At 51.4% G+C, this 26,629-nt stretch overlaps 2 protein-coding genes across 7 annotated transcripts in view; one reads left to right on the plus strand and one right to left on the minus strand.

Moving 5' to 3' along the window:
- TOGARAM1 (TOG array regulator of axonemal microtubules 1) overlaps positions 1-10,602 on the minus strand; it is a 29,789-nt gene extending 19,187 nt beyond the window's left edge. For all 5 annotated transcript variants that reach the window (XM_032691169.1, XM_032691172.1, XM_032691168.1 and 2 more), the window contains exons 1-4: positions 9,106-10,602; positions 2,486-2,642; positions 1,868-2,002; positions 920-1,216 (exon numbers count right to left, since the gene is read on the minus strand). In XM_032691169.1, coding sequence (XP_032547060.1) covers positions 920-1,216; positions 1,868-2,002; positions 2,486-2,642; positions 9,106-10,575 — 2,059 coding nt within the window. In that variant the 5' untranslated portion in view covers positions 10,576-10,602. The remainder of the gene's footprint in view (positions 1-919; positions 1,217-1,867; positions 2,003-2,485; positions 2,643-9,105) is intronic.
- Positions 10,603-10,923: 321 nt separating this feature from the next.
- On the plus strand, positions 10,924-26,158 carry KLHL28 (kelch like family member 28). 2 transcript variants are annotated; one of them, XM_032691730.1, is made up of 5 exons: positions 10,924-11,014; positions 14,468-15,366; positions 19,658-20,101; positions 21,509-21,717; positions 22,745-26,158. In XM_032691730.1, exons 2-5 carry the CDS (start codon positions 14,468-14,470, stop codon positions 22,906-22,908), a joined length of 1,716 nt encoding a protein of 571 aa, XP_032547621.1. In that variant the 5' UTR covers positions 10,924-11,014; the 3' UTR covers positions 22,909-26,158. The 2 variants fall into 2 exon arrangements, with proteins under 2 accessions (XP_032547621.1, XP_032547622.1); XM_032691731.1 differs by having other exon boundaries at positions 10,990-11,073.
- The last annotated feature ends 471 nt before the right edge of the window (positions 26,159-26,629 follow it).

Below are 26,629 nucleotides of genomic sequence, written 5' to 3' on the forward strand. Positions count from 1 at the left end.
ATTCAGTTAGAGATTTGCTACATGTGCACAAAATATGGGTCTCAAAGAAGATGAAATTTCAAACAGATTTCTTTCATTTGATGTGGAAGCTGTCATTTTGTTTATAGGAGCCTCCTGAGTGATTAGGAATCAATTTGAACTAAACAAAGAGTAGAGACCCAAAATAAGATTGCCTTTAGTGAGTGTTTGAAAGAAATCAGCTGAATTGTTTAAGTAACTGTAATTAAATAATGTTAAAACTATTCAAGGTTATTATTAAGGTTCACTAATGTGTACAGGAGGATTTCAGACAGGAAATCAGAGCACAGACAGCAGTTTGTGCCACCTCAGTGTGAGATCAGCACCAATTCTGCTCATGAGGGACACAGCTGTTTGTAGCCAGGTTTTAACAAGCTGTTCTGAGTGGGGACAATCTGATGTGTCCACTCCCAAATGCAATTCCTGCTTGTGGAAGGTGTCCCTGCCCAAGGCAGGGGCTGGAACTGGCTGAGCTTTAAGATCCCCTCCAACCCAAACCCCTCTGTGATTCCACGATTCAAATAAAAGACAAAGTGCAGGAGCAACACTTTCCTTGCACGTGCATTAATTAGAGCATTAACAATACAGGTATTTCTTATTGGCTTTCTCTGGAAGTGCTCCATTTTGGGGGTTGGTTTCCTTTTCCTCTGAGGACAGCCCTTTCCCTGGGACATCACTGGGGAGGAGAGCAGAGCTGAAGCACACAGTGGTGCTTTATGGCAAAGGCTTCACTTTTTAGGAGGAGCCTGCAGGGCTGTGAGCAGGGCAGCTGGAAACCCCTCCCATTCCTGGCACTGCCCAGCTCCCTCTCACCTGCCACTGTGGGTTTTCTGCCCACTGTTTGAAACCCCTCAAAATCCAACCCCAAAGTGCCTTTTTGTTACACTGAGAACGTTCCTACCTGTGTTGTCTCCTGACTTTGGGCTGAGCAGCTGCTTCTGGGAGCCAGGCTTAGGCAGCCCCTCGAAGCTTTTGCGAGGCCAGGAGTTGGAGAGGTTCATGGCATTGTCCTGGGCCCTCCTTGGAGATGCAGCTGGAGAGGAGAGGTGCTTGGGGCTGGTCCTGGGGGAGGACAGGGGGTAGCAGGGCAGGATGAAGGTGCCCTGGCTGGCACTGAGGCCTTGGAAGGACATGGTGGGCTCTGCCTGAGTGCAAAACCCTCTCTGGGTCTTGCTGGGAAAATTTAGGCTGGAAGAAACTGGGCAAAGGAAAACAGAACAGTATTTGTGATAATAAGCTCTTATAATAATAATTTACAATCAAATAATGCACCACAAAAATAAATCACAGTGAAATGTCACACCGTAACAATTTACAAGGAAACAACACACCATAAAAATTTGCAATTAAATAATACACTACAGTAATTTATAATAAAAGAATACATCATAGAAATAATTAAATAATACACCATAATCATAATTTGCAATGCAGTAATACACCATCTAGACTGTCAGAGCCTAAAGGTTGTACCCAAGCAGGCAAATCAGGTACCTTCATTTTGTACTTTGCATTGCCCATCCAAACATGAGTTCAAGCCTTAAACTATTTCTCAGGCTTGTTTTGGAGAACTATGTTTAAAATAAAAGGATGACACGAGTAGGTCAAACACAGTTCTGATTCTCTTACAGAAAGGGTGGTGCTGTAACACCCTGATAGAGTCAAATATCAAAGGTGGGAGCTGTAAATTAACCACTAATGAAAATATACAGGAGGAGGCACAAATGTGTCTGACCAGGGACTGGAAAGCCTTTCAGTAACACTTGTTATTTCTTAAGGTAGCAAAGAAATAAAGAGATAATTCCAGAGTGCCATGCACTGACTTAGGACACTGTCACAACCCACATACCTTTGTCCTGCTGACAGTTGTTCAGTCCCAAAAACTGTAACTCCGAGTCCACACTGCCACTCTTCCCACGTGCCTGTGGGTATCCAAGTGTCCCACACTTCCCTGAAATTTGGGGCTGGTGAGAGCCCATAGCACCTTCCAAGAGCAAACACAAATGAGTGGCTCAGAAACACGTGCTGTTCAGCAAAGAATGCACAACAACATTTCCTGGGGAATTAGGACTCTGTGCAGCTCTGAGTGTAAAATCCAAATACACTGAGAGTATTTAATTCCAGAGTCTCTAAGCAACCCCCTAATACAGCTCAGAGGGAAAAAGGGAAAGGACTGGCAGTTCCTCCAGGGCCCTGCTCCAACCAGGAATTGTAGGGGGGCAAAAGAAACCCCGGAACAATCCCCTCTTTGAGCGTGTGACAATAAAGGGAAATAAACACCCAAAAACCCCAAAACACAGCGAGGGAGCAGACTTGGCAAGGCCTCAGGGCTGCTCACAAAGGCCACGGGGACAGAACAAATCAGGTCTGGTCTTGCCCAGGCTCTTGAGGAGCCCTTTGGCTCCTGAAGCACCAAAATGTGTCTGTTCTGTCAGGGCAGCTCGAACCCTGCCCTGCTCACACTCACCAGCACAAACGGTAGAATTCCCAGAGTTCACTTCCACACCGGTCTGGAATAAAGTCCTGGAAGCCCTTTTTCTACTAAAAAATAACTCCTGGCTGGCTGGGACTCCTTGGGAGGGCTGGAGCTTCGGGGAGTGAAGGAAATCACTGGATGCAGAGAACTGTGGGCAAGAGGAAAACAAGCTGTGGGTGAAAGGAAAGCACATTTCCCTGCCCTGGGCAAACAGCAGGGGCACAGACAGCACTGAAAACACCTTGGTAAGGGTTGTCTTCTCCCAGATATTCAAATATTTGAAGCATTAGAAAGCATTTCAGTCGTTTTCCAGGTCTTAAAATAACACAGGTTAGCACTATTCACACATTGAGGGGGAAAAAAACCCAGCAAAATAAACTGGTCGAGAATTGTACTATTTTAAGAATTAAATTTTAGGAATTAAATTTTAGGAATTAAATTTTAGGAATTAAATTTTAGGAATTAAATTTTAGGAATTAAATTTTAAGTAGAATTAAATTTTAAGAATTAAATTTTAAGTAGAATTAAATCTCAAAAATTAAATCTCTCAAAAATTAAATCTCTCAAAAATTAAATCTCTCAAAAATTAAATCTCTCAAAAATTAAATCTCTCAAAAATTAAATCTCTCAAAAATTAAATCTCTCAAAAATTAAATCTCTCAAAAATTAAATCTCTCAAAAATTAAATCTCTCAAAAATTAAATCTCTCAAAAATTAAATCTCTCAAAAATTAAATCTCTCAAAAATTAAATCTCTCAAAAATTAAATCTCTCAAAAATTAAATCTCTCAAAAATTAAATCTCTCAAAATTAAATCTCTCAAAAATTAAATCTCTCAAAAATTAAATCTCTCAAAAATTAAATCTCTCAAAAATTAAATCTCTCAAAAATTAAATCTCTCAAAAATTAAATCTCTCAAAAATTAAATCTCTCAAAAATTAAATCTCTCAAAAATTAAATCTCTCAAAAATTAAATCTCTTAAAAATTAAATCTCTTAAAAATTAAATCTCTTAAAAATTAAATTTTGAGGGCTTTTTTTTTTACTTTTTTTTTTACCATAAATTTTGACATTTTGAATTATGTCCATTAGATGTGGGAGTGTTTAAATAGACAACAAAATCCCAGAACGGAACAGCTACTTGAGCTGGGCAAACTTCAGGTTTAGTCAAAAAGCTGGAGCTGAGGATATCAGCAGCTTGTACTGAGAACTGGGCAAAGGTTAGGGGAAAATCTCACTAATAGCAGTATTTAGCAAAGAAAAGGTCATGCTTTAAATGAAGTTTCCTGATTTAATTAGTGAAATCAGTGATTTGCATCATCTCCAGGCTGCATTTCCTCCGCTCTCCCCTTTCACAGACAAGGCTGCACAAGGAGAAGTCTGAGCAGAAATGGAAATATTTATTCAGTATTGGAAAGAAAAGCACCATGTTCAGCCTGAAAACCCCTTTATTCACATCCTGCTGTGTGAATGGGGCATTTGTAGTCTAACAACTACATAATACATTGATTTATAAAAATAGTTATTTTTCATTTCACTGAACGCCTCAGTTCACCACACAAATGGGATCCTCTGACTGGGAACTTCACAGAAACTCTCGGAATATCAAAGTGCAGTTCTCCCTAATTCCATGATCTCCCCAGTCCACAGCCTGGCCCACACAATCCAAGTTGTTTCGGACAGTGAGAGACCCCCAGAACAGCTCCCAGCTCTGCCAAACCCTCCCTGCTCCAGGAGAAACCTCGGGGTGACTCCACAGATTGTCCTCCAAGTTCCGTGTCTGGGTCAGACAAACAGCAGCCAAATGCTCTGGTTCAGTATCTTTAAAGGGTTTAATTATTGTTGAAATGGGGTTTCACAAAAATATCACAAAGGAAAGCGCAGAACTTCAAACCTGGGAGGAGAACCATGACCACGAGCACACACTAATTGGTTTAAAGTCCTTATAATATTTAATCTATCACACAGAAAAATAGGATTGGTTATGGAATATAGACAATATTAAATAAGTAGTTAAATAATGAAGTTTGAACAAAACCTTTGGGTCCTTTCCAAGTAAAGAAGAGACACAACATACACACCTAAGCCAAGAGAAATTCCAGCCCCATATCTTGCCAACAAGGAAAAAAATAAACCTCATAATTCAAACTTTTTAATTACATATTCCTAATTCTCCTGAGACTGTTCCCATTATAAATGGAAAATGAAGTCACATGAGGTACCTGTTGGCAGAAAATAAATAAGTGAAGCCTGGTTTTCCATTCAGTGCTTTGAAAGCCAAGCAGTTCCCAGAGGGAGCTGAGCTCCAAGGTCCACAGCCATGTGGACACTGGTTCTAGGGGGAAACCCTTCCCTGAGCCTGGGAGGGGGGGGGTTGTAGTTAACAAAAATGGCCAAAATTTTATCCTCCCTTCCAAAACCATGCTGTGATTTCCTGTTGGCATTTCCCAGGCTCCGATGGGATTCGTGTCCAAGTCTCCAGCCTGAGGCACCCTCAGCAAAGCCACCAAAATGCCCCAAAGCTCAACACTCCCCATGAAAATCTCCTCCCTGAGAGCCGGGGCTAAAGCTGCTTAATCAGCCTGCAGGGATTAGACTCTCACTGAAGTATTTTAGGACAAGTGCTTAAAGCACAGCACGGTGGGGGAAAACTGATGGGGCCTCCACAGCAAGCAGGCCCTGAGGGACACCAGGGGCCCTTCACACAGGGGGACAAAGAGCAGCAGGAAAACGGTGAAGGGTTGGTTCTGGGTTATCCCAGATGGGATAAAAGAGATGAAACCTCGGCATTCCTGCCCCTGGGATCAGCAAACAGCATTTCCCATCCATGGACCTTCCAGTCCACAATTAAATGTCACTTGTCTGAGTTCCTGTGGCCTGGTTTCAGCTGGGATGGAGTTAATTTTCCCCTCAGTAGCTGGTGCAGGACAAACTTAGGCCCCATTTTTCCACATGGACAAAGCAATTTATGCAGAAGGAGTAAAGTAAAACACTGCCATTATTGTACAACTCCACTCAGCTGTTCCAGTCCCAGCTACAGGGATAAAAACTCTGCTCCCCTGTGCACAAATTATAATTACAGCATTACTAATTTGCTAAGCATGGGCTTGAGGGCAGTGGGAAGTAAAGGCAAACCCAAAGCTGCCAGATGTTCCAGTGGAGTAGATGACAGATCCCAGCAAAGGGATTTCTCAGAAGGGTTCCTATAGATTCCACCAGTACCACCATTGTCAGGTAATATTTGAATCCATCCACCAAAGGAATTATTAACTTGGTTACCAAAGCACTTGAGAGTGACCCATCATGGAATCACAGGGTGGTTTGGGTGGAATGGACCTTAAACATCACCCAGTTCCACCCCTGCCATGGGTGGACACCTTCCACTAGCCCAGTTGTTCCAGACCCAGCCAGACAAAAGGTTCTCCTGATCCAACATCCAGCAGTATCAACCACAGGCTCCCAGGGAAAAGACCTACAATACACAAAGACAGAATGATATCTCCCCAAAATACTCCTGCAGCCTCCAGAAACACCAGAGCTCCCGTGCCAGTGCCACCCCAAGTTCCCAAGAACAGGCAGCCTTATCCCACTGACTCTGTGTCCCTCTGATCCTTGCTAAAACAGAGAGCTGTTGTTCCATAAACCTGATTTCACACTTGCACACCCACTGAGGTCCCCACAAAGCCCAGCTCTGAGGTTCTCTGTTATGGGATCAGGATGGAAATGAGGAGAATTCCACAGTGTTGCCCAACACCTCAGTTATGGGAGATCACAGAGGTCACAAGTACTTTGTGACAGGGCTGGAAACATCGGAGAGGTGTTCAAGTGCTCTTGTTTCCCCCAAAAGGCACCTCCAACAGCAGATGCAGGGTCTGTGTTTCACAGGGGGTAACTCTTGCCCTACAATAATCCCTAGGCATGGTGTTTTCCATACAGCACACTGAATTTCCAAGGAAAACACGGGAAGGCTCAGCTACCAATACGTCAGGGAGAACTCTGTTAGCTCATTCTGGGGTAACCACCTTGTCCTTCACGTTACAGAGTCAGAGAAGATGGGAGTTCAAAAGGGAATGTGGGATTGCTTGCAGCATTCCTGGACTCACTAGTGTGACCCCTCATGGATGGCAAGGCTGGGAAAACACTGGAGAACCAGGAGGTTTGGTCACAGCAGGCTGAGTTCAACTACTTGAGAAATGTTTCATCAAGAACCCAATTAACCAGCACTGACAGAATCATGGAATGCTTTGGGTTGAAAGGACCTTAAATCCCATCTCATTCCACCCCCTGCCATGGGCAGGGACACCTCCACTATCCCCAGGCTGATCCAAGCCCCGTCCAACCTGGCCTTGGACACTTCCAGGGATGGAGAATCCACAACTCTCTGGAGAAGCTGCCAAGCCCTTGGAGTCACTGTGCTTTATCTACCTTTTATTTTTAGTACACATTAACTTACACATGTTTTACTTCACATCTTATCTGATCAGGAAAGTCTAGACATGGCCTTGGACAGCCACTGTGTAACATGACCCTAAAAATCCTGGCAGGAAAACTGCTTTAAACATTAAGCTCCTTCCATGCATCCCTTCAGCCACGGAATGACTCCAGAAGTTAATTTTTAAGCAAATTCATTTCAAAAGGAATGTCTGAATTAATAATTAATATTTTAAATGTCAAGTCGAGTACCAGAATTCCATGCATGATAAATGAATTTACCTCACTGGAGGGTGTTAAGGGGAGATCCAGGGCTGCCTTCCCACACACACACTGATTTCAGGATGCCCCCAGCACAGGAGCTTTATTTATACAGCTCATGGCAATCTCAGTTCAGAAGGGCTGCCCCAAGGATGGGAAATTCTTGGGAAGGAAATCTTGGTTGGGGGTGGGGAGGCCCTGGCCCAGGTTGTCCAGAGAAACTGTGGCTGCCCCTGGATCCCTGGGAGTGTCCAAGGCCAGGCTGGACAGGGCTTGGAGCAACCTGGGCTAGTGGAAGGTGTCCCTGCCCATGGCAGGGGTTTGAAATGTGATCTTTAAGATCCCTTCCAACCCAAACATTCCACGATTCTGTGATTGACACCATCTCTAAATGCACTTTGCATATCAACAAAACAGAATCCATAAGTGAACTGCTTTCTCTCCCTCTCTCCAGGGTTGGAAACCTCGGGCACTCCTCCCACTTTACAGGGATAAACACAACCACGTGCACAAAAGGTTAGTTCCTTTTAGAAAAGGACCATCTCCAGAGCACCTTCCCCCATTCCAAGCTCCAGCCAGGCTTTGGTGCCTGTATTAACTTGCTTGGTGTTCAGAAAACCACACAGAGCAGCAGCACAGGGCTCAGCCCAACCTGCCTGGAGAGCACTGGCAACTGATATTTCTACAAGCTGTCTTAGTTTATACTGCAAAACTGCTTCAAAAAGAAAACCCTTCTTGCTCTGGAGGTGTTTCCTACATATCTTGGTGTCCAGAGCCTGTTTGTAGGTATCCCAAAGGAACTCAGCTGCCTGATTCATCAACTCCAAAAGACACAGATCTCTTTAGGGGCCTGAGTTAAAGGTAACACAGACACCAAGGAAGGGATGAGCACATCTGCATTCAGGCCTAGACATGAACTTTGGGGTTTTACAGTACAGAAACATGAACTCACATTTATTTATGCTCTGAGTTTCCCAACAGCCTGGCTGCAGAGGAGCACTCACTGTCCATGACCTCATCCAGCACAGCAACAAGTTACCAAGCAACTGGGAATTAAATTCTCACTACGTAAACGTGGCAGGAGGAATCTCCTCTGCACAGCCTTTGATTTTCTGGGATCTCTTTGCTTCAGCTCAATCACAGGAGATTGAGACATGATAAATCAAACATGTCCACTTATAAAAACCCCAAACAGTACAGAAAACCCACCACACAGCAATACCACACGTGGGGGTTGTATCCAAAACACGTGTCACAGCACCACTGCCAAAGGCAAAACGACCTGGACAATATTCCAGAGATTCCTTCCCTTTCCAGCTGCTGACTGGGTAAGTGATAAAATCAAAGCTCAGTCAGAATTTCTGTTCCAGCCTGACCTACATTTTTCCTAGTGAGATCAGCCTGAGCAGCAAGAGCCACCCAGGCACTTGGCAGTCTCCAGGTTTATCCCAGGGCAGTCAAAGAGCCCTGGCTCAGCCCCACTCCAGAGCTCTGCCTGCAGCTGAAGGAATGGGTCAGTTCTCCCCCAGACAGCTTCAGGACACTCTCAGCAGTCAGGCAGGTGCTCTCAAACACTAATATACAAACAAAGGCTGTGTTTTCCCCACTCTTGTGCTCATTCCCTGGGGTTCACCTGTCACTGCTGACATGCCAGGCACATGTCACTATGGTCAGGCCTAAGAAGTGCCTCGGGGAGCCCAGTAACATCAAAAATTACGTTTATTAAGTGATAAGTTGTTTGGTTAAATCTGACACAAGGAATTCCCAAACACGCCCTCCCAGACCGATGCGAGGGTACAAATCCTTGCACGTAAAACATCGGCCATCCCTCCCAAATAGCTGCCACTTAACAAGCCTCTGACAACTTTCCAACCTCCCCTTGGAAATGCCTTAGGATGAAGGATGCCAGGGAGTTACATACCTGCTCCACACCCTTCGGGAACGGCATCCTGACTCCCGAGCCACCTTCCCTGTCTCCAGCCAGCTCGGATTCCCACGGCAGCTTGTTCTTCCCTCTCCCGGCGCTCAGGACTCTCCTGGGGCTCATCCCTCGCTCGGCACACTTGCAGCCGGGGCCGTGCGGCGCCTCTTCCCCGCCGGGGCACCCGCAGCGAGCGCTCTGCGTCCTGCCGCCCATCAGCAGCCACTCGGTGTCGGCGCCGGGGGGGTGGCAGCGCCCGCGGCAGTGCCCGGCGGAGGGCAGGGGCAGGCCGTACTCCACGAATCCCTGCTCGCCCAGCCTGGGCAGCGCCTTCCTGGCCAGCCGCGCCCGCACGGCCCGCACGGCCCCCGCGCCGCCCGCCCGCAGCTCCAGGGCACCCACGGCGCTGAAGAGCGCCTGGGTCCCGCCGGCGCCCATGGCCGCGGCCAGCGCCGCCAGCGCCTCCAGCGCGGCGTGCCGGACCCTGCGCTTCGCGTCCAGCAGCGCGGGCGCCAGCGCGGCCGCCAGCTGCGGCAGGTCCAGCTGCTCGCCGGGGTAGGTGAGCAGCGCGGCCGTGCACGTGTTGAGCAGCTCCTCGCGGAGCCGGGCGCTGCGGTGGCGCAGCAGCCGCTCCTGCAGCAGCAGCCGCAGCACGGCCCGCGGCCCCGCGGCGCCCATGAGGCGCAGCAGCAGCCGGGCGCTGTCCCGGCGCATCGCGGGCTGCGTGTCCCCGAGCGCCCGCGCGGCCGCGGCCACCAGCGGGGCGAGCACGGCGGGCACCCTCCGGCCGAGCCGCAGCGCCAGCAGCCGCGTGGCCTCCAGCGCGCCCCGCGCCACCGCGAAGTTGGGGTCGCGCAGCAGCGCGTCCAGCAGCGCGATGAGCCCGCGCAGGGCGGCGGCGGGCGCGGCGCTCAGCGCGGCCGGGCTGCAGCCCTCCAGCGCCCGCCGCAGCTGCTCCACCGCCTGGGCGCGCCGCCGGTAGTCCCGCGGGTCCAGCAGCCGCGCGCGGAGCTCGGCGGGCACCAGCGGCAGCTCCGCACGGCCGGGCGGGGGCGAGTCATCCCCGTCCTGCTGCGGGTCGAGCGGCTCCGAGCCCGGCTCGCCCTGCGCGGGGCCGGGGGGCTCCGCGTGCCCCGAGCCCTCCCGCGGGCCGGGCGGCGCCGAGCCCGGGTCCTGCCGCGGGGCGGCCGGGCCGGGGGGCTCCGTGTCCTTCGCGTCCCCCCGCGGGTGGAGCGGCACCGTGCCGGGGCCCTCCCGAGCGGGGCCGGGGGGCTCCGTGTGCCCCGAGCCCTCACGCGGGTCGGGGGGCTCCGCACCCTCCTCAGCGGGGCCGGGGGGCTCCGTGCCGGGAGCCTCCTCAGCGGGAGCGCCGCGCTCCCAGGCGCGGGCGCGGCCCCGCGGTCCGTGTGCGCTGGATCCCGGTGCCGATGCCGGTCCGTGTCCCGGCCCGTGCCCGCCGGGCTCGCCCATGTCCCCGGCCCGCGGCCATGGGGCCCCTCAGGCCCCGCCCGGCAACGCCGCCGTCGCCAGGGGGCGCCGCGCACCGCGCCGACGCGGCGCGCACCACACCGGGGCCACCCGGGGGGGGGACACGCACATATCTCCGCGCCGTCTCCTCACGTCGCGGAGGGTGAAACGGGGCGCGACTGCACTGGTGATGGAGTGCAAAGCGGTTCTGAGGGAGCGACGAGGACGGGGCACCGCTAGGGAGCGGTGGGGAAGCCAACCAATAATGCATCCCCCCCGCGCGCGGTGCAGGTGATCCCGGCCGGGAAGGGGCAGGGGTGGGTGTGAGCGGCGTCCCGGGCGCTGATTGGCGGGGCGGGCCGGGCGGAAGTGACGTTGCGGGCGGTGAGGAGCGGAGCGAGCGGCGCTGCGGCCGGGCCGGGCCGGGCCGGCACCGGGACAGGTGGGACCGGGATAGAGCACCGGGAGAAATCTCTGGGATAGAGCACCGGGAGAGCCGCGGTACAGCGGGCAGCGCCGCCTCCTGGCGCGGGGTGCAGCGGGAGCGGGCTCGGGTGCTCGGGGGACCCGCCCTGGGGAGACCCCCGTGTGCGCCGGCAGCGGCGGAGCCCGGCAATCCCGGAAGGGTTTGGGTTGGAAGGGACATAAATCCCGTCCCGTTCCACCCCCTGCCGTGTTCAGGGACACCTGCCACAGGTTGCTCCTGGTCCAGCCTGGCGCTGCCGGGGATAAGGGGCAGGGATGAGGGCACAAGAGCCGGTGGCGTTTTCATGGAATCACGGGATGTTTCGGGTTGGAAGGGGCTTGGATCCCGTCCCGTTCCACCCGCTGCAGGGGCGACACCTTCCATAGGTGCTCCCAGCCCCGTCCTCCCTGCGGGGACTGTCCCAACCCTGCTCTCTCAGCCCCGGCGCAGGCTGGGTTGGATTTGGGCACCAGCGCTGAGCACGAACACACGGAGAGCGTCAATTCCGTGAGCAGGGCGCTCTCTGTTTGTATTGCTTTTTTCTTGCCCTTTTTGTGTGCGGGGTGTTGGACCCGAACCCAGCCCGGTTCTCAGGGTGTGGTTGAGCTTTGTGCTGTCTCGGGACTCCCAGAACCAGCCCAGTGGCTTTGCTGCCCCGCGAATTCCGGCCTCTAAATCGGGGTTTGGCAGGCACTGAAATTCCCCCTCGGGGCACAGAAGTGCCCGGAGCTCTCGCTGCTGTTTCCTGCTCTGCACACACGTTGCGTTTTGGCAGAGTCAGATCCCTCAGTGAGCCAGCTCTGCCGGGTAACCTCCTTATTTCCAATAACTTGCTGTTCAGGATGAGTTTTAAGCCCAACCTGGGAGAATCTGACAGCTCAGAGCCCCGGGGTGACCACTGATGTGAGCTGGGAGCACAAACCCCTGTACTGGGGTACAGTCCAGGGCTGGGTCGTGTTCCAGCTGCTGGTTCTTGCTGAGCAGTGGAATAAATACCAGCAAACTGTGGTGTAGGTGTGCAGGGGGTGTGAGAGGTTCTACCAGGGTGCTACAAAAACTTCTATTGCTGTAGAGAGACTTAAATATAGTTATTTATATAGTTATAAAGCTGAGCTGTGACCATTCCTTTTCCCTGCCACGTGTCTGTGTTTGTGCAATCAAGTTTTGACCAGAGCACAGACACAAAGGGGAAATAAAGTGTTTTGGCTGCTGAACAGCTCTTTTTTTTAATTTATTTTTTTAATTCCTCCACTTTGTGTTGCAAAACTCTGATAGGGAAAACATTGTATATTATCATGCCTTTTACAGGTGTGCTTAAAATACTTCCTTTCAGTTATTTTTTTCTACTGTAGCACTATAATAGGAGAGCTTCTGTATCTTTCCATAGGTAGGAGGTTTCCCTCCCTGCCTGTGATCCTTTACATCCCTGTCAGTGCTTTCTACTCTGCATTTAAACCTTGGCAACCCCTTTTGTTCTTTCAGATGAAGCACTTCTAAGTGGGCTCCCTGCAAGGGAGGTGTCAGTTAAGGAGCTCTAAAAATGATGAACTTATTGTTGAGAGAGAAGGAGTGAGAGCTGAGAGCTCATTTATCAAATTGCCATGAAATCAGGTGCTCAGTGAGGGCTGGGGGGGAACAGTGGGGCTGTTTCTCGTGGTCCAGGAGCTGACACATCCCCCCCTCCACCTCTGTGCAGGGATGGGGCTGAACAAAGTGGTGGGCAGCACCTTGGAATTGTAATGCTGCTGCAATTAGAGCAGGTATCCAAGTGCTTCCAGTGAAACCTTTGGGAAGGAGGGTTTTGTGGAGCTGTGGGGAGGAGCAGGACCCTTCCCTCTGCACCCCCGGTGATGGTGGGAGTGTGGGTGGCTCTCAGGACTGGGAGGGGGTGAAGTGCTGGTAACTCCAGGGTGTCCACCTGGGTCCTGCTCCCTCAGAAGCTCTGGGAAGCTCCTCAGCAGCTCCCACCATTATCTCCTGTAGGAGGAGGCAGGCCCAGCTCCCAGTGTTCCCCAGCTCCCAGTGTTCCCCAGCTCCCAGTGTTCCCCAGCTCCCAGTGTTCCCCAGCTCCCAGTGTTCCCCAGCTCCCAGTGTTCCCCAGCTCCCAGTGTTCCCCAGCTCCCAGTGTTCCCCAGCTCCCAGTGTTCCCCAGCTCCTAGTGTTCCCCAGCTCCCAGTGTTCCCCAGCTCCTAGTGTTCCCCAGCTCCCAGTGTTCCCCAGCTCCCAGTGCTCCCCAGCTCCCATCGTTCCCCAGCTCTGGTCTCTGCCACTTCCACAGGGATTTTGTGGCAGTGGAAGCCGTGAGGTGAGGTGAGGTGAGGCTCTCCTGAGCTCCATGCATCCAGGACACAGGAGCCTCTGCTCCTGCTTTTCCTGCCCCCCTGGCTCTGTGGGGCTGGTTTGCAGAGGGAAGGCATGGAATGGGAATGGAGAGCTGGGCCCTGAGAGGGGGGGCCCTGCCACAGCCTGGGAGAGGGGGTCACAGCAGGGCTGGGCTGCTCCCCAGGAGCACTGAGCAGGCAGGAGTTGGGCTGCACAAAGGAGTCTTAGAACTTTTAAAACTTGGTCTAAATTAAGCCAGTTCTATTCTTCAGTTATCTCTTTATTTTTATTTTAGTCACTGTTCAGTTCTCTCAAATCCCTGATGTAGAGCCATGGAATGCCCTGAGCTGGAAGGGACCCCCAAGGACCATCCAGTCCAACCCCTGGCCCTGCCCAGGACACCCCAACAATCCCCCCCTGTCCCTCAGAGCATTGTCCAAACCCTCCTGGAGCTCTGGCAGCCTTGGGGCCGTGCCCACTGCCCTGGGGAGCCTGGGCAGTGCCAACCACCCTCTGGGGGAAGAACCTTTCCTTGAGATCCAACCTGACCCTGCCCTGACACAATTCCAGGCCATTCCCTGGGTGCTGTCCCTGTCACAGGGAGCAGAGATTGAGCTGCCCCTCGGGAGGAGCCGCAGCCCCCGCTGAGCTCTGCCCTCAGTCTCCTGTTCTGCAGCTGAACAGCCCAAGTGCCCTCAGCTGCTCCTTGTATGGCCCCTCCAAGCTCTTCACTGTCCTCATGTCCCTCCTTTGGACACCCTCCAGCAGCTTTAGATCCTTCTGATATTGTGGTACCCAAAACTGAGGCTGCCCCAGTAGAATCCTGTCACGTAGTCCATGTGTCAGATAACAGGCATTTTACTCCATAACAAAAAAAAGTGATGGTTGAGTTGTGTTTTTGATGTGGAGATGGATCTGGCACAGGCTGTTAAGGTCCTGGATTTAACTCGCGTGAAACAGCATCGCACGTGAGGGTTGAAAAGGTGAGCTGGGGATCAATAAACCTGGTCAGATAAAAGCAGAAATGGTAGCGCTTGTTAAATGTTACATGTGGCACGTGTGTGTGTGTGTGGGTGGAGCCCCAGTGACCGTCCCTGTGTCCCTCAGATGGACCCGTCGTCCCCGCCGTACCTGCTGGCCAAGCTGACCCCGCTGCACTCGGAGCAGCTCCTGCAGGGCCTCAACGTGCTGCGGCAGCACCGCGAGCTCTGCGACGTCGTGCTGCGCGTGGGCGACGCCAAGATCCACGCCCACAAGGTGGTGCTGGCCAGCATCAGCCCCTACTTCAAGGCCATGTTCACCGGGAACCTGTCGGAGAAGGAGAACGCCGAGGTGGAGTTCCAGTGCGTGGCCGAGGCGGCGCTGCAGGCCATCGTGGAGTACGCCTACACCGGCACCGTCTTCATCTCCCAGGACACCGTGGAGTCGCTGCTGCCCGCCGCCAACCTGCTCCAGGTGAAGCTGGTGGTCAAGGAGTGCTGCGCCTTCCTGGAGAGCCAGCTGGACCCCGGCAACTGCATCGGCATCTCGCGCTTCGCCGAGACCTACGGCTGCCACGACCTGTACCTGGCGGCCAACAAGTACATCTGCCAGAACTTCGAGGACGTGTGCCAGACCGAGGAGTTCCTGGAGCTCACGCACGCCGAGCTGGACGAGATCGTGTCCAACGACTGCCTCAACGTGGTGACGGAGGAGAGCGTGTTCTACGCGCTGGAGTCCTGGATCAAGTACGACGTGCAGGAGCGCCAGAAGCACCTGGCGCAGCTGCTGCACTGCGTGCGCCTGCCCCTGCTCAGCGTCAAGTTCCTCACGCGCCTCTACGAGGCCAACCACCTCATCCGGGACGACCACACCTGCAAGCACCTGCTCAACGAGGCCCTCAAGTACCACTTCATGCCCGAGCACAGACTGTCCCACCAGACCATGCTGATGACGCGGCCCCGCTGCGCCCCCAAAGTGCTCTGTGCCGTGGGGGGCAAGGCCGGGCTCTTCGCCTGCCTGGAGAGGTAAGGAAGGGATGCAGGGAGGGGTGGCCATGGTGGTTGTGGTCACCCCAGGGCTCCTTGTCTGCCTGGAGAGGTAAGGAAGGGATGCAGGGAGGGGTGGCCATGGGGTCTGGGATCACCCCAGGGCTCTTTGCCTTCCTGGAAGGGTAAGGAGTGGATACAGGAAGAGATGGCCATGGTGTCTGGGATCACCCCAGGGCTCCTTGTCTGCCTGGAAGGGTAAGGAATGGCCATGTGGAAGGATGGTCATGGTGTCTGTGATCACCCCAGGGCTCTTTGCCTACCTAGAAGGGTAAGGAAGGGATGCAGGGAGGGGTGCCATGGTGGTTGTGGTCACCCCAGGGCTCCTTGTTTGCCTGGAGAGGTAAGGAAGGGATGCAGGGAGGGGTGGCCATGGTGGTTGTGGTAACCCCAGGGCTCCTTGTCTGCCTAGAAGGGTAAGGAATGGCCATGTAGAGGGATGGTCATGGTGTCTGGGATCACCCCAGGGCTCTTTGCCTTCCTGGAAGGGTGAGGAGTGGCAAGGGGGTGATGGCCATGTGTGACTGTGATCACCCCAGGTCAGGGTAACACACTCCTTGGACAGCTGTGATTTCAGAGTACTCACAGCTGGAAAAGACCTTCAAGTCCCCCCATATTTGCAGGGTGTAGTTGCTGCTTTCCTTCATGAGAACTCTTAAGCAGGGTTGGTTTTTTTAACAAGCACAAGCACAATTCAAAATGCTTTTGTATTTCATGAGTAACCTGAAGTGCTGCAGGGTTTTGCTTGTGCCAACACACATAGCTGTGGAATCATTTTCATTCTGTTGATTGAGTTAATAACATGGTTAATTGAAGTTTGTGTCTTGCTTCTTTATCGTTTCAGGTATTTTCATTTTATGTGATTTTCCCCTGATTTATTATTATTCAAAAAAAAAATCACAAAAATTAACTTAATATGCTTCCTGATAACTCAAAAATCCTTGGAATTTAAACAGACTTATTCAGAGGAGAGCAAAGGAGAAGAAAAGGAGGCTCAGAGGGGACCTTCTGGTCTCACAACCCCCTGACAAGAGGGGGTAACTGGGGGGAATCAGGCTCTGCTGCCAGGGAACAAGGGACAGGAGGAGAGGGAACGGCCTCCAGCTGTGCCAGGGGAGGCTCAGGTGGGACAGGAGGAGGAATTTCTCCCTGGAAAGGGTGGTGAGGCCTTGTCAGGGGCTGCCCAGGGAGGTTTGGAGTGCCCAGCCCTGGAGGTGTCCCAGGAAGGCCTGGCCGTGGCACTCAGTGCTCTGGGCTGGGGGACAAGGTGGGCATCGGGCACAGGGGGGATCCACGGGCTGGGAGGGCTTTTCCAGCCTCAGGGATCCTGGGAAGGGGCTCTTGATCATGATACAATCCTGATTTCAGCCTGTAGGTGCCCTGTCTGTGCTGGCAGGAGCAGGTTAAGTGCCCATCCTCTCTTCCCTGGATTCCAGAAGGAACCTCCTGTTCCATCACTGGGGAGATCCCTGAGGCTCAGCATGGGAGCAGAAGGATTTGTAACAGAGAGAAGAATAATTTTGTTTCCCCAAACTGGTGTGGCTGGGTTTGCTTTAACATGGCATTAACATTTCCAGAACTGGGAGTTAAACTGTCTGTGTGTCTGCTTATATCCATTTATACAAATATACATATATACATATATGCATACACACAAAGTGCTTTGATGTTGAGTGCCCTTATCAGCTCCATGAATGTTCCCTGTGCTCAGGGACTGCCTGAACTGGTTCCCCAGCTGGATTCTGGAATGTTCATTTACTCCAAGATACTCTTTTCCATGACAGTTCCACATTTGCTGATATGAATATACTCTTAAAAACTTGGGAAGAACCATATGTTCCTTTTCCCTGTGTTCAGAGAGATTGTCGAAATTATTTAATTTTTAAGGTTTTTCAGTTAATTTATAGGGACCAACATTAAACTACATGTTAGGTTTATAGATTTAAAAAATAAAGGGGGTTTTGTGCTTCATAAAAAAATCTGTTTGAGTGAATAAACTTGTCCTCTGATATTCTTCAGCTCTGCTTCTCTCCCAGCCCCTTCAGTGACTGTAACAGTGTTACCTAGCAGTGCAATTTGGATTATTTTGATTTCTTTTTTGCTTCTTCATAACAAAATTCCTGAGAATGTATTTAGTCTACATTCTCTAACACCAGCCTGGTGTTTCAGCAGCAGCTCCTGCTTCTGGGTTTTTAGTGCCTGTCAGCTCTCCAGGGACCTCATGCTCCTGGATGGTTCACATTTCCTCTCTACTGGAGAGCCTCTTAATTATTGAAGTCATTTATTAATTAAACGATTTAGGTGGATTGACTAGACTTTATATCGAGTAGGCTCAGGCCACCGTGTTCTGAGTATAATTAGAAGGAAATGCATTTTAAAGACACATTTTCAGGTTACTTTGTTCTCCGCTGACATTTTGTTGAAATTATAGAGCGCACGTAAAATGTGTTTATAAAACTGCAAATTATACTTTCCAAGTGTATGTTTGTGCATAAATATAGAACGTGTCTCCTCCTCTCTAATTTTCTCTTCTCTTCTCTCTTTGATCTTGGTGGCTGTTCTTTTTTTTTTTTTTTTCTTTAAACTTACCCTTCTCGTCCCTTGGGTTTTTAGTTGGGTTTTCTCATGTGATCCCTGTTTTCCCGTTCCAGCATGGAGATGTACTTCCCCCAGGATGACTCCAATTAGGTTTTCTTACCTGATCCCTGTGTTCCTATGCCAGCATGGAGATGTACTTCCCCCAGGATGACTCCAGCTAGGTTTTCTCACCTGATCCCTGTTTTCCTGTCCCAGCATGGAGATGTACTTCTCCAGAATTAGCTAGTTGGGTTTTCTCATGTGATCCCTGTTTTCCAGCATGGAGATGTATTTCCCCCAGGACAATCTAGTTGGATTTTCTCAAATGATCCCTGTTTTCCTGTCCCATCATGGAGATGTACCTCTCCAGAATGATCTACTTGGGTTTTCTCAAATGATCCCTGTTTTCCAGCATGGAGATGTACTTCTCCAGAATTAGCTAGTTGGGTTTTCTCATGTGATCCCTGTTTTCCAGTATGGAGATGTACTTCCCCCAGGATGACTCCAATTAGGTTTTCCCACCTGATCCCTGTTTTCCTGTTCCAGCATGGAGATGTACTTCTCCAGAATTAGCTAGTTGGGTTTTCTCATGTGATCCCTGTTTTCCAGTATGGAGATGTACTTCCCCCAGGATGACTCCAATTAGGTTTTCCCACCTGATCCCCGTTTTCCTGTCCCAGCATGGAGATGTACTTCTCCAGAACAATCTAGTTGGGTTTTCTCACATGATCTCTGTTTTCCAGCATGGACATGTACTTCCCTAGAATGATCTAGCTGGGTTTCCTCACGTGATCCCAGTTTTCCTGTCCCAGCATGGAGATGTAGTTCCCCCAGGACAACTCCAGTTAGGTTTCCTCATGTGATCCCTGTTTTCCCATTCCAGCATGGAGATGTACTTCCCCCAGGACAACTCCAATTAGGTTTTCCCACCTGATCCCTGTTTTCCTGTCCCAGCATGGAGATGTACTTCTCCAGAACGATCTAGTCGGGTTTTCTCCCATGATCCCTGTTTTCCAGCATGGAGATGTACTTCTCCAGAATGATCTAGCTGAGTTTCCTCACGTGATTCCTGTGTTCCTGTCCCAGCATGGAGATGTACTTCTCCAGAATTAGCTAGTTGGGTTTTCTCATGTGATCCCTGTTTTCCAGCTTGGAGATGTATTTCCCCCAGGACAATCTAGTTGGATTTTCTCAAATGATCCCTGTTTTCCTGTCCCAGCATGGAGATGTACCTCTCCAGAATGATCTGCTTGGGTTTTCTCACATGATCCCTGTTTTCCAGCATGGAGATGTACTTCTCCAGAATTAGCTAGTTGGGTTTTCTCATGTGATCCCTGTTTTCCAGCATGGAGATGTATTTCCCCCAGGACAGTCTAGTTGGATTTTCTCAAATGATCCCTGTGTTCCTGTCCCAGCATGGAGATGTACTTCCCTCAGGATGACTCCAATTAGGTTTTCCCACCTGATCCCTGTTTTCCCGTTCCAGCATGGAGATGTACTTCTCCAGGATGATCTAGCTGGGTTTCCTCACGTGATCCCTGTGTTCCCGTTCCAGCATGGAGATGTACTTCTCCAGGATGATGTATTTGGGTTTCCTCACGTGATCTCTGTGTTCCCGTTCCAGCATGGAGATGTACTTCTCCGGGATGATCTAGCTGGGTTTCCTCACGTGATCCCTGTGTTCCCATTCCAGCATGGAGATGTACTTCCCGCAGAACGACTCGTGGATCGGCCTGGCCCCGCTGAGCATCCCGCGCTACGAGTTCGGGATCTGCGCCCTGGAGCAGAAGATCTACGTGGTGGGCGGGATCGCCACGCACGTGTGCCAGGGCATCAGCTACAGGAAGCACGAGAGCTCGGTGGAGTGCTGGGACCCCGACACCAACACGTGGAGCTCGCTGGAGCGCATGTTCGAGAGCCGCAGCACGCTGGCCGTGGTGGTGCTGGCCGGGGAGCTCTACGCCCTGGGCGGCTACGACGGGCAGTCCTACCTGCGCACGGTGGAGAAGTACCTGCCCAAGGTGAAGGAGTGGCAGCTGGTGGCCCCCATGACGAAGACGCGGAGCTGCTTCGCGGCGGCCGTGCTGGACGGGATGATCTACGCCATCGGGGGCTACGGGCCCGCGCACATGAACAGGTACCTGCTCCCGGGACAGCCCTGCCAGCTCCACTTAAACCAGCCTCAGTACCCTGGGGGCGTCATAAACCCTCCCTCTGCTGTGTCAGCCTCGTGGTTCAGCTGGGAAGGCGTGTTTTGACTCACTCGGGGGTTTGGGTTCTTTTGGAAATCCTTGGGAAGGTGCCCGGTGCTCCACGGCAGAGCACCGAGTGCCACGGCTGGAGCTGTGCCAGGGCAGGGTCAGGGTGGATCTCAGGACAAGGTGCTTCCCCCAGAGGGTGGTTGGCACTGCCCAGGCTCCCCAGGGCAGTGGGCACGGCCCCAAGGCTGCCAGAGCTCCAGGAGGGTTTGGATGATCCCCTCAGGCACAGGGTGTGACCCTTGGGGATGAGCCTGTGCAGGGCCAGGAGTTGGACTGGATGGTCCTTGTGGGTCCCTTCCAACTCAGGATATTCCATGATTCTGTGAATAATTTGGATTAGTTATTCAAGGAGTGAATCCTACACCTTGCAGGCTCCTACAAGCTCTGGCATTAAACCAAGCTCAGTGCTGGGTAATTAACCACCTTTTCTCCCAACTCTGTGCTGCTGCTGATCTTCTCTCCCCCTTTTTTTTGCCCCGTTGTGCTCCTGGAGCTGCACTTGGACAGGGAACAGCTCAGTGCCACAAGTGTGTTAATGACTGACCATCTGAGCAGCTCCAGTGATCACAAAAATTAATAATGATGACAATTCATTTCCATTCAATCCCTCTACTACCCTCAGTGCTTGATCAGCAGCCTCTTTACTGCTTTTCCTGAGGAATATAAATACACTCTCTACTTTCCCCTCTGAATGTTATTTTCAGGCAAACCTCAAGGAAGTTTTTGATTTGCTGTGTTACCCAAATAGATGCATTGTGGATCTGCATTGTGTTCAGTTTTCCATTAGTTGATTTTTAAAAAAATTAACACCAGACATCCTGGAAAGAACTTTCACCTCTGAGGGAGCTTGGGTGGTTTCAGGGTGTGACCTGAAGGTCCAGGGTAGGGGCACGAGGACATCAGAGAGGCTGAGCTGCAGTCAGTGTGTCAGGGGGAAACATCACAGAATCCTTTAGGTGGGAAAAGGCCTCTGAGATCATGGAGTCCAAACTTAGACTGAAGATGTTATAAAAATATGTTAAAAAACTGTTTTTTGGCAACCCTGTTGGGACCCTCCACCCGCTTTGGTTGTGGAAGGACCCTGGGACAGGATTGGTGCTTCTGAGGTGGTAACACACAGTCTGTTGGTGCTGCAAAGCAGCTGCACCAGGGGATTTGCCATCAGCTCCAGCACCTGCCTTTGTGTTTCACTGTTCCTGTGCTGACCAGGACTGGCTGTGCCTGTGACAGAGGCAGGTTTCTGTCCCCAAAGCCTGGCTCACAGGCTGTGTTTGTCCCTGCAGCATGGAGCGCTACGATCCAAGCAAGAACTCCTGGGAGACCGTGGCCTCCATGGCTGACAAGAGGATCAACTTCGGCGTGGGGGTCATGCTGGGCTTCATCTTCGTGGTGGGGGGACACAACGGGGTGTCCCACCTGTCCAGCATCGAGAGATACGACCCCCACCAGAACCAGTGGACGGTGTGCCGGCCCATGAAGGAGCCCAGGACAGGTGGGACATGCGGGGGAACTCAGGGGTCCTGTCAGGGATGACCTGTCTCAGCTGATAGAACCTGCAGTTAGTCTGCAGAGCACTGCACTTCATCTGGGGGTGAAGGTCACTTAGTCAGCTCTGGGAAAGAATCTTTATTTACCTCTAAATCCAGCTTATTAATACTGAGCTGTAGAAAAAAAAACATGGAGTAATATTTCTATTCTACCTCCTGCATCTGCATTGATTTTGAGGCTGTTTCAGCAGTTCTGTGGTCACTGTCCTGCTGTGTTTGATGAGGACACTCAGAGGTGTATTGCTGTGGTGCAGCTGCAGCTCCTCCTGAGGGGCAGCTCAATCTCTGCTCCCTGTGAGCAGGGACAGGACTCAGGGAGCAGCAGGAGCTGTGCCAGGGCAGGGTCAGGTTGGATCTCAGGACACGGTTCTTCCCCCAGAGGGTGGTTGGCACTGCCCAGGCTCCCCAGGGCAGTGGGCACGGCCCCAAGGCCAGAGCTCCAGGAGGGTTTGGATGATCCTCTGGGGCACAGGGGGGGACCCTTGGGGATGTTCCTGTACAGGGCTGAGGGTTGGACTGGATGGTCCTTGGGGGTCCCTTCCCGCTCAGGGTATTCCATGGTTCTATTCTCCAGTCTCTTCTGCCTCCCTGCCAAGGTGTTGTGGGACAGGAGAACATTGTTTTATCACAGAAAAGGACACGAGAGCAGTAAAAACAGAGTGTCTGACCTGGGCAGAAAGGGCTCTTCCCTGACACCCATTTTCTTTAGGGACACCCCAGAGAGGAGGCTGTGAGGGCCCCCCTGTTGAGGTGGAGGGAGGGTGGTTGCAGCCAGGAGCAGAGGTGCCCATGCCAGCCCTGTCTCAGGAGCAGAGGTGCCCATGCCAGCCCTGTCTGAGAGGTGCCCATGCCAGCCCTGTCTCAGGGGCAGAGGTGCCCATGCCAGCCCTGTCTGAGAGGTGCCCATGCCAGCCCTGTCTCAGGGGCAGAGGTGCCCATGCCAGCCCTGTCTCACGGCGTTTCCCCCCGCAGGGGTCGGGGCGGCGGTGATCGATAACTGCCTGTACGTGGTGGGGGGGCACTCGGGCTCCTCCTACCTGAACACGGTGCAGAGGTACGAGCCCATCTCGGACACGTGGCTGGACTCTGCGGGGATGCTGTACTGCCGCTGCAACTTCGGCCTCACCGCGCTTTGATGGAGGGCAGCACCCGCCCCCTCACCGCTGCCGAGACGGAGCCGGAGCTGCTTGGAAACGATCCGTGCTGCGGGCCCGGAGCTGCCAGCTGAGGAACCTGCCGAGGTTGGGATTAAAATGAGGATTTGTTTTCTTCCCATAATTGGCCTTTGTTCTTTCAGCAGCGAAGGGATGGAAAGCTGCTTCACCAGCTGGCTTTAGCTGGCCCCCTGTCCGCGGCAGTGGGGTTTAGGGAGGACTGTCCACGCCTGGGATCCGGTTGGAAACTTGTCCATCTAACCCTTTCTAGAGCTTTCCTCTCTTCCTCCTGCCTCCTCTGGAATATGAAGTTTACTGTGCTTGGGGTGAGAGCTGTGTGAGTGTGTGTGTGAGTGCAGGGTTTGCTGAGCGGTGCCTGGCTGTGGCTGCACACCGAGGAAGCGCCAGTGCTTCATGGGTTTTTTATGACCAGTAACTCAAGGGCTGCCTTGTTTCTGTATCTCAAGGTTTGTAAATAATAAATGCCATAGGATGTTGCCTGTACACTCTCCTTTGTTACCTGCTCGCTGGTAGGAGGGCTGGGAGGATCATTAGGAACTCCTTAGGGACATTTACAGGGCAAGTTTCTTGCCTCTTCACAGCGTTTTTGGGTCTGATGATGAGAAATTGCATTTTTAACTTTCCCTCCCGTTTTCTTTCTGTGGAGAAACGACTGCTAGATGGTCTGACTTCATCTTGCTGCGTGTTTTTGGTTGGAATACAAGGAAAAATCCCAGCAGCAGCATTCCCAGCATGATGCACAACAACCCCCGGAGCCCAGCCCGTCCCCTCCTCCCCCCGAGCGCACTCGTGTCCGTGTTCCCTGGGACCTCCTTTTTTAAAGAATGTATGATCTGCTTCCTCAGAGTGTTCCCATCTACAAATGGTGCTAAATGTGGGGTTGGCAAGGGGGCTGTTCCTGGCTTCAGGAACACGTTTGGGTTGTTCCAGTTCCTTCTCTGCTCCATCCCCCCGTGCCTGCGGAGCTGTCCCGGATCACACAGCGAGCTCCTCCCTGGCTGCTTCAGTGGGGTTTTATTTCACATCTGTTTGTTGTTCCCATTCTCACAAACAGGGAGATCCCAGCTCGGGTTCTTCACACAGTTTTGCCTTTAGCACCAGTGCAGTGAGTTCAAAGCCCAGGGCTCATCCCAAACCTGTGTCCTGCTGAGGCCGAAGGTCATCCCTGGGATTAACCACAGTGTCACTGTGTGACAGCCCAGAACTCGGTGAAAATTGGGCCAGAGGGATAGAACCCAACGCTGTGAGTTAAAACCTTTATTTAAAATAGAATTAAAATCGAATTTTAGCTAATTTAGACTATTTTGGGTTGTCCTCTGACCACGGTTACCTTGGATTTGTGTTGCTCTCTGTCTGCCTGTTGCCAGGCCTGGTACTGAGGAGTTTTTCTGCCTCCAGAGTTCCTTTCCCTTTGTTGTAACATGTTAAATTAATGTTTGTTTCCCCTTGGTTTTCAAGCCCACGTAGTATTATTTTTGACAGTGCAATAATATTTGAAATAGTTGCTTTAAAAGCCATTTCTTTATAATTCTGCTGAGCTGGGGGGGTGTTGAGTGCACTAGATTTATCCTGAGTTCCTGTGGAGCTGCTTGCAGCCAGGGAAGCAGTGCTGGTCCTGTTCTTCCATCCTGGACACTCAGATTGAACTGCTCAAGGAGGCTGTTTGACCATAAAACATTGCTCATAAATAACAGGTTTTTGCAGAGACTATAAAATCCTTCAGGTCTTCTTCAGATTTGATAGAATTAAGCAGGACTTCAAATGTATATAAGGTAAACTGCATTGAAAACGCTGAAACTGTTGATTTAACCCACTAAGGATTCCAGTTATAGCAATAATAACCTGATTTAGTTATTCCAGGGCATCTCTTGGTAGGACACGAGGAGCTGCATGGCTGTATTTGCATGTCTGTGTGTGGAGTGGAGAAGAAATCACGGAATCATGGAATGGTTTGGGTTGAAGGGACCTTAAAGCCCACCCAGTGCCACCCCCTGCCATGGGCAGGGACACCTTCCACTGGCCCAGGTTGCTCCAACCTGGCCTTGGACACTTCCAGGGATGGACCAGAATGAAAAACCCGTGGGTCAGGTGGTTATTTGTATAAACATCTTTCAATGGCAGCATTCAAAGCACTTAAAGCTGCAAAGATGTTTTATGCTCATTCCCCAGGCAGTGGGACTGTTAAATCCCTGAATGGTTTGGGTTGGAAGGGACCTTAAAGCCCATCTCACCCCACCTTCTGCCAGGGGCAGTTCTTAGGGAATCCTGTCCCTTAAAATCATGCCATCCCCATTTCCCATCCAGGTGCTGCTTGTCCTGTCCCTGAAGTGCTTTGGGTAGAGGAGGATCAGACACAACAATCAGTGTAAATCTGCTTTTAAAGATCAATAATCTCATGGGAATGTCTGTCTGCAGGTTAAAAATTAAGGACTTTCAACTAAGATGTCACAACAACTCCAAATTATCATCCAGTTCCAGTTCTGACTCTCTCCATTTATCTGTAAAGCACTTTACAACGGGTTGCAGTGAGTTTATACGTGCACATACAGCTCCTGAACTTCTGCTTTTTTTAAGATATTCATCTGTAAGCTGCTTGACAGTCTCTCTTCCTAGGAATGCTTTCCTTTCAGGAAGCCTAGTTGGAATTTCTCGAGGGGTAAATGTGTCCAGTCCACATTCCAAACAGGTTTTTTTCTGGGGGGGTAACGTGTTATTTCCATGGAGTTCCCATCCCTAAGTCCCCGTCCACTGTATGAAACAATGCAAAACGCCCCAACTTGCCTTAAATTCTTCCTCTTGACCTGAAATGCAGAGAACTGGATGATAATTCCTACTTTTTTGCCTTATGAGCTGTGCTGTATTTTAAACCCAAGGATTTTTAGCAGGATTTAATAACTGTACAGAGAATAATGTACCAAATGGGACTCGGCCTCGCCCCGAGGGCTTTCCCTGGGAGTCAGAGCTGATCCCTGTGGTCTGTGCCCATGGAGTGGTTTTACCTGTGCACCTCATTTCTTTTTCTTCAGCAGCAACGTCCCGAGTTTGTTCTTGTTTACAAAAGTGGCATTTGAGTCCCACGGGAAAAGAACTGTGAGGTGTTTTGGGGTCTTTGGTAGTTCCCAAGGTGTTGCTCTTGTGCTCTGTAAGTATTTGTTGTAACTATTTCATTGAATGTGAAGCCATTTAGTAAATAAACCTGGGGAAAAACTCACTTGTCTGATGGTTGGTCGTGGAGCTCCCACCTCCATCCCTGCCACACTTCCATGCTTCCTGGCCCTTCTCCCCCCTGTTTTTCCAGGCAGTTTGTGATCAAATCTCTTTTTCCTTTTTTTTTACCCACACACTGCTTTAATTTACTATTTATGCACTTCCACAAGCTCCAGCACTCACAGGATCAGAGCACACTGACTGTAAGGTGGATTGTTGCTCTGCAGAATGAGACATTCCCATGCTGAGGAAAGGCTGGGAGAGCTGGGATTGTCCAGCCTGGGGAGAGGCTTCAAGGTTCCTGACTGTGGCCTTCCAGGTCCTGAAGGAGCTACAGCAAAGATGGAGAGAGACTGTTTACAAGGGTCTGGAGGGACAGGACATGGAATGGCTTCCCACTGCCAGAGGGCAGGGTTAGGTGGGATATTGGGAAGGAATTGCTGGCTGGGAGGGTGGGGAGGCCCTGGCCCAGGTT

The sequence above is a fragment of the Chiroxiphia lanceolata genome, chromosome 6 (assembly GCF_009829145.1).
Source record: "Chiroxiphia lanceolata isolate bChiLan1 chromosome 6, bChiLan1.pri, whole genome shotgun sequence".
In the NCBI taxonomy this organism is placed as follows: domain Eukaryota; kingdom Metazoa; phylum Chordata; class Aves; order Passeriformes; family Pipridae; genus Chiroxiphia; species Chiroxiphia lanceolata.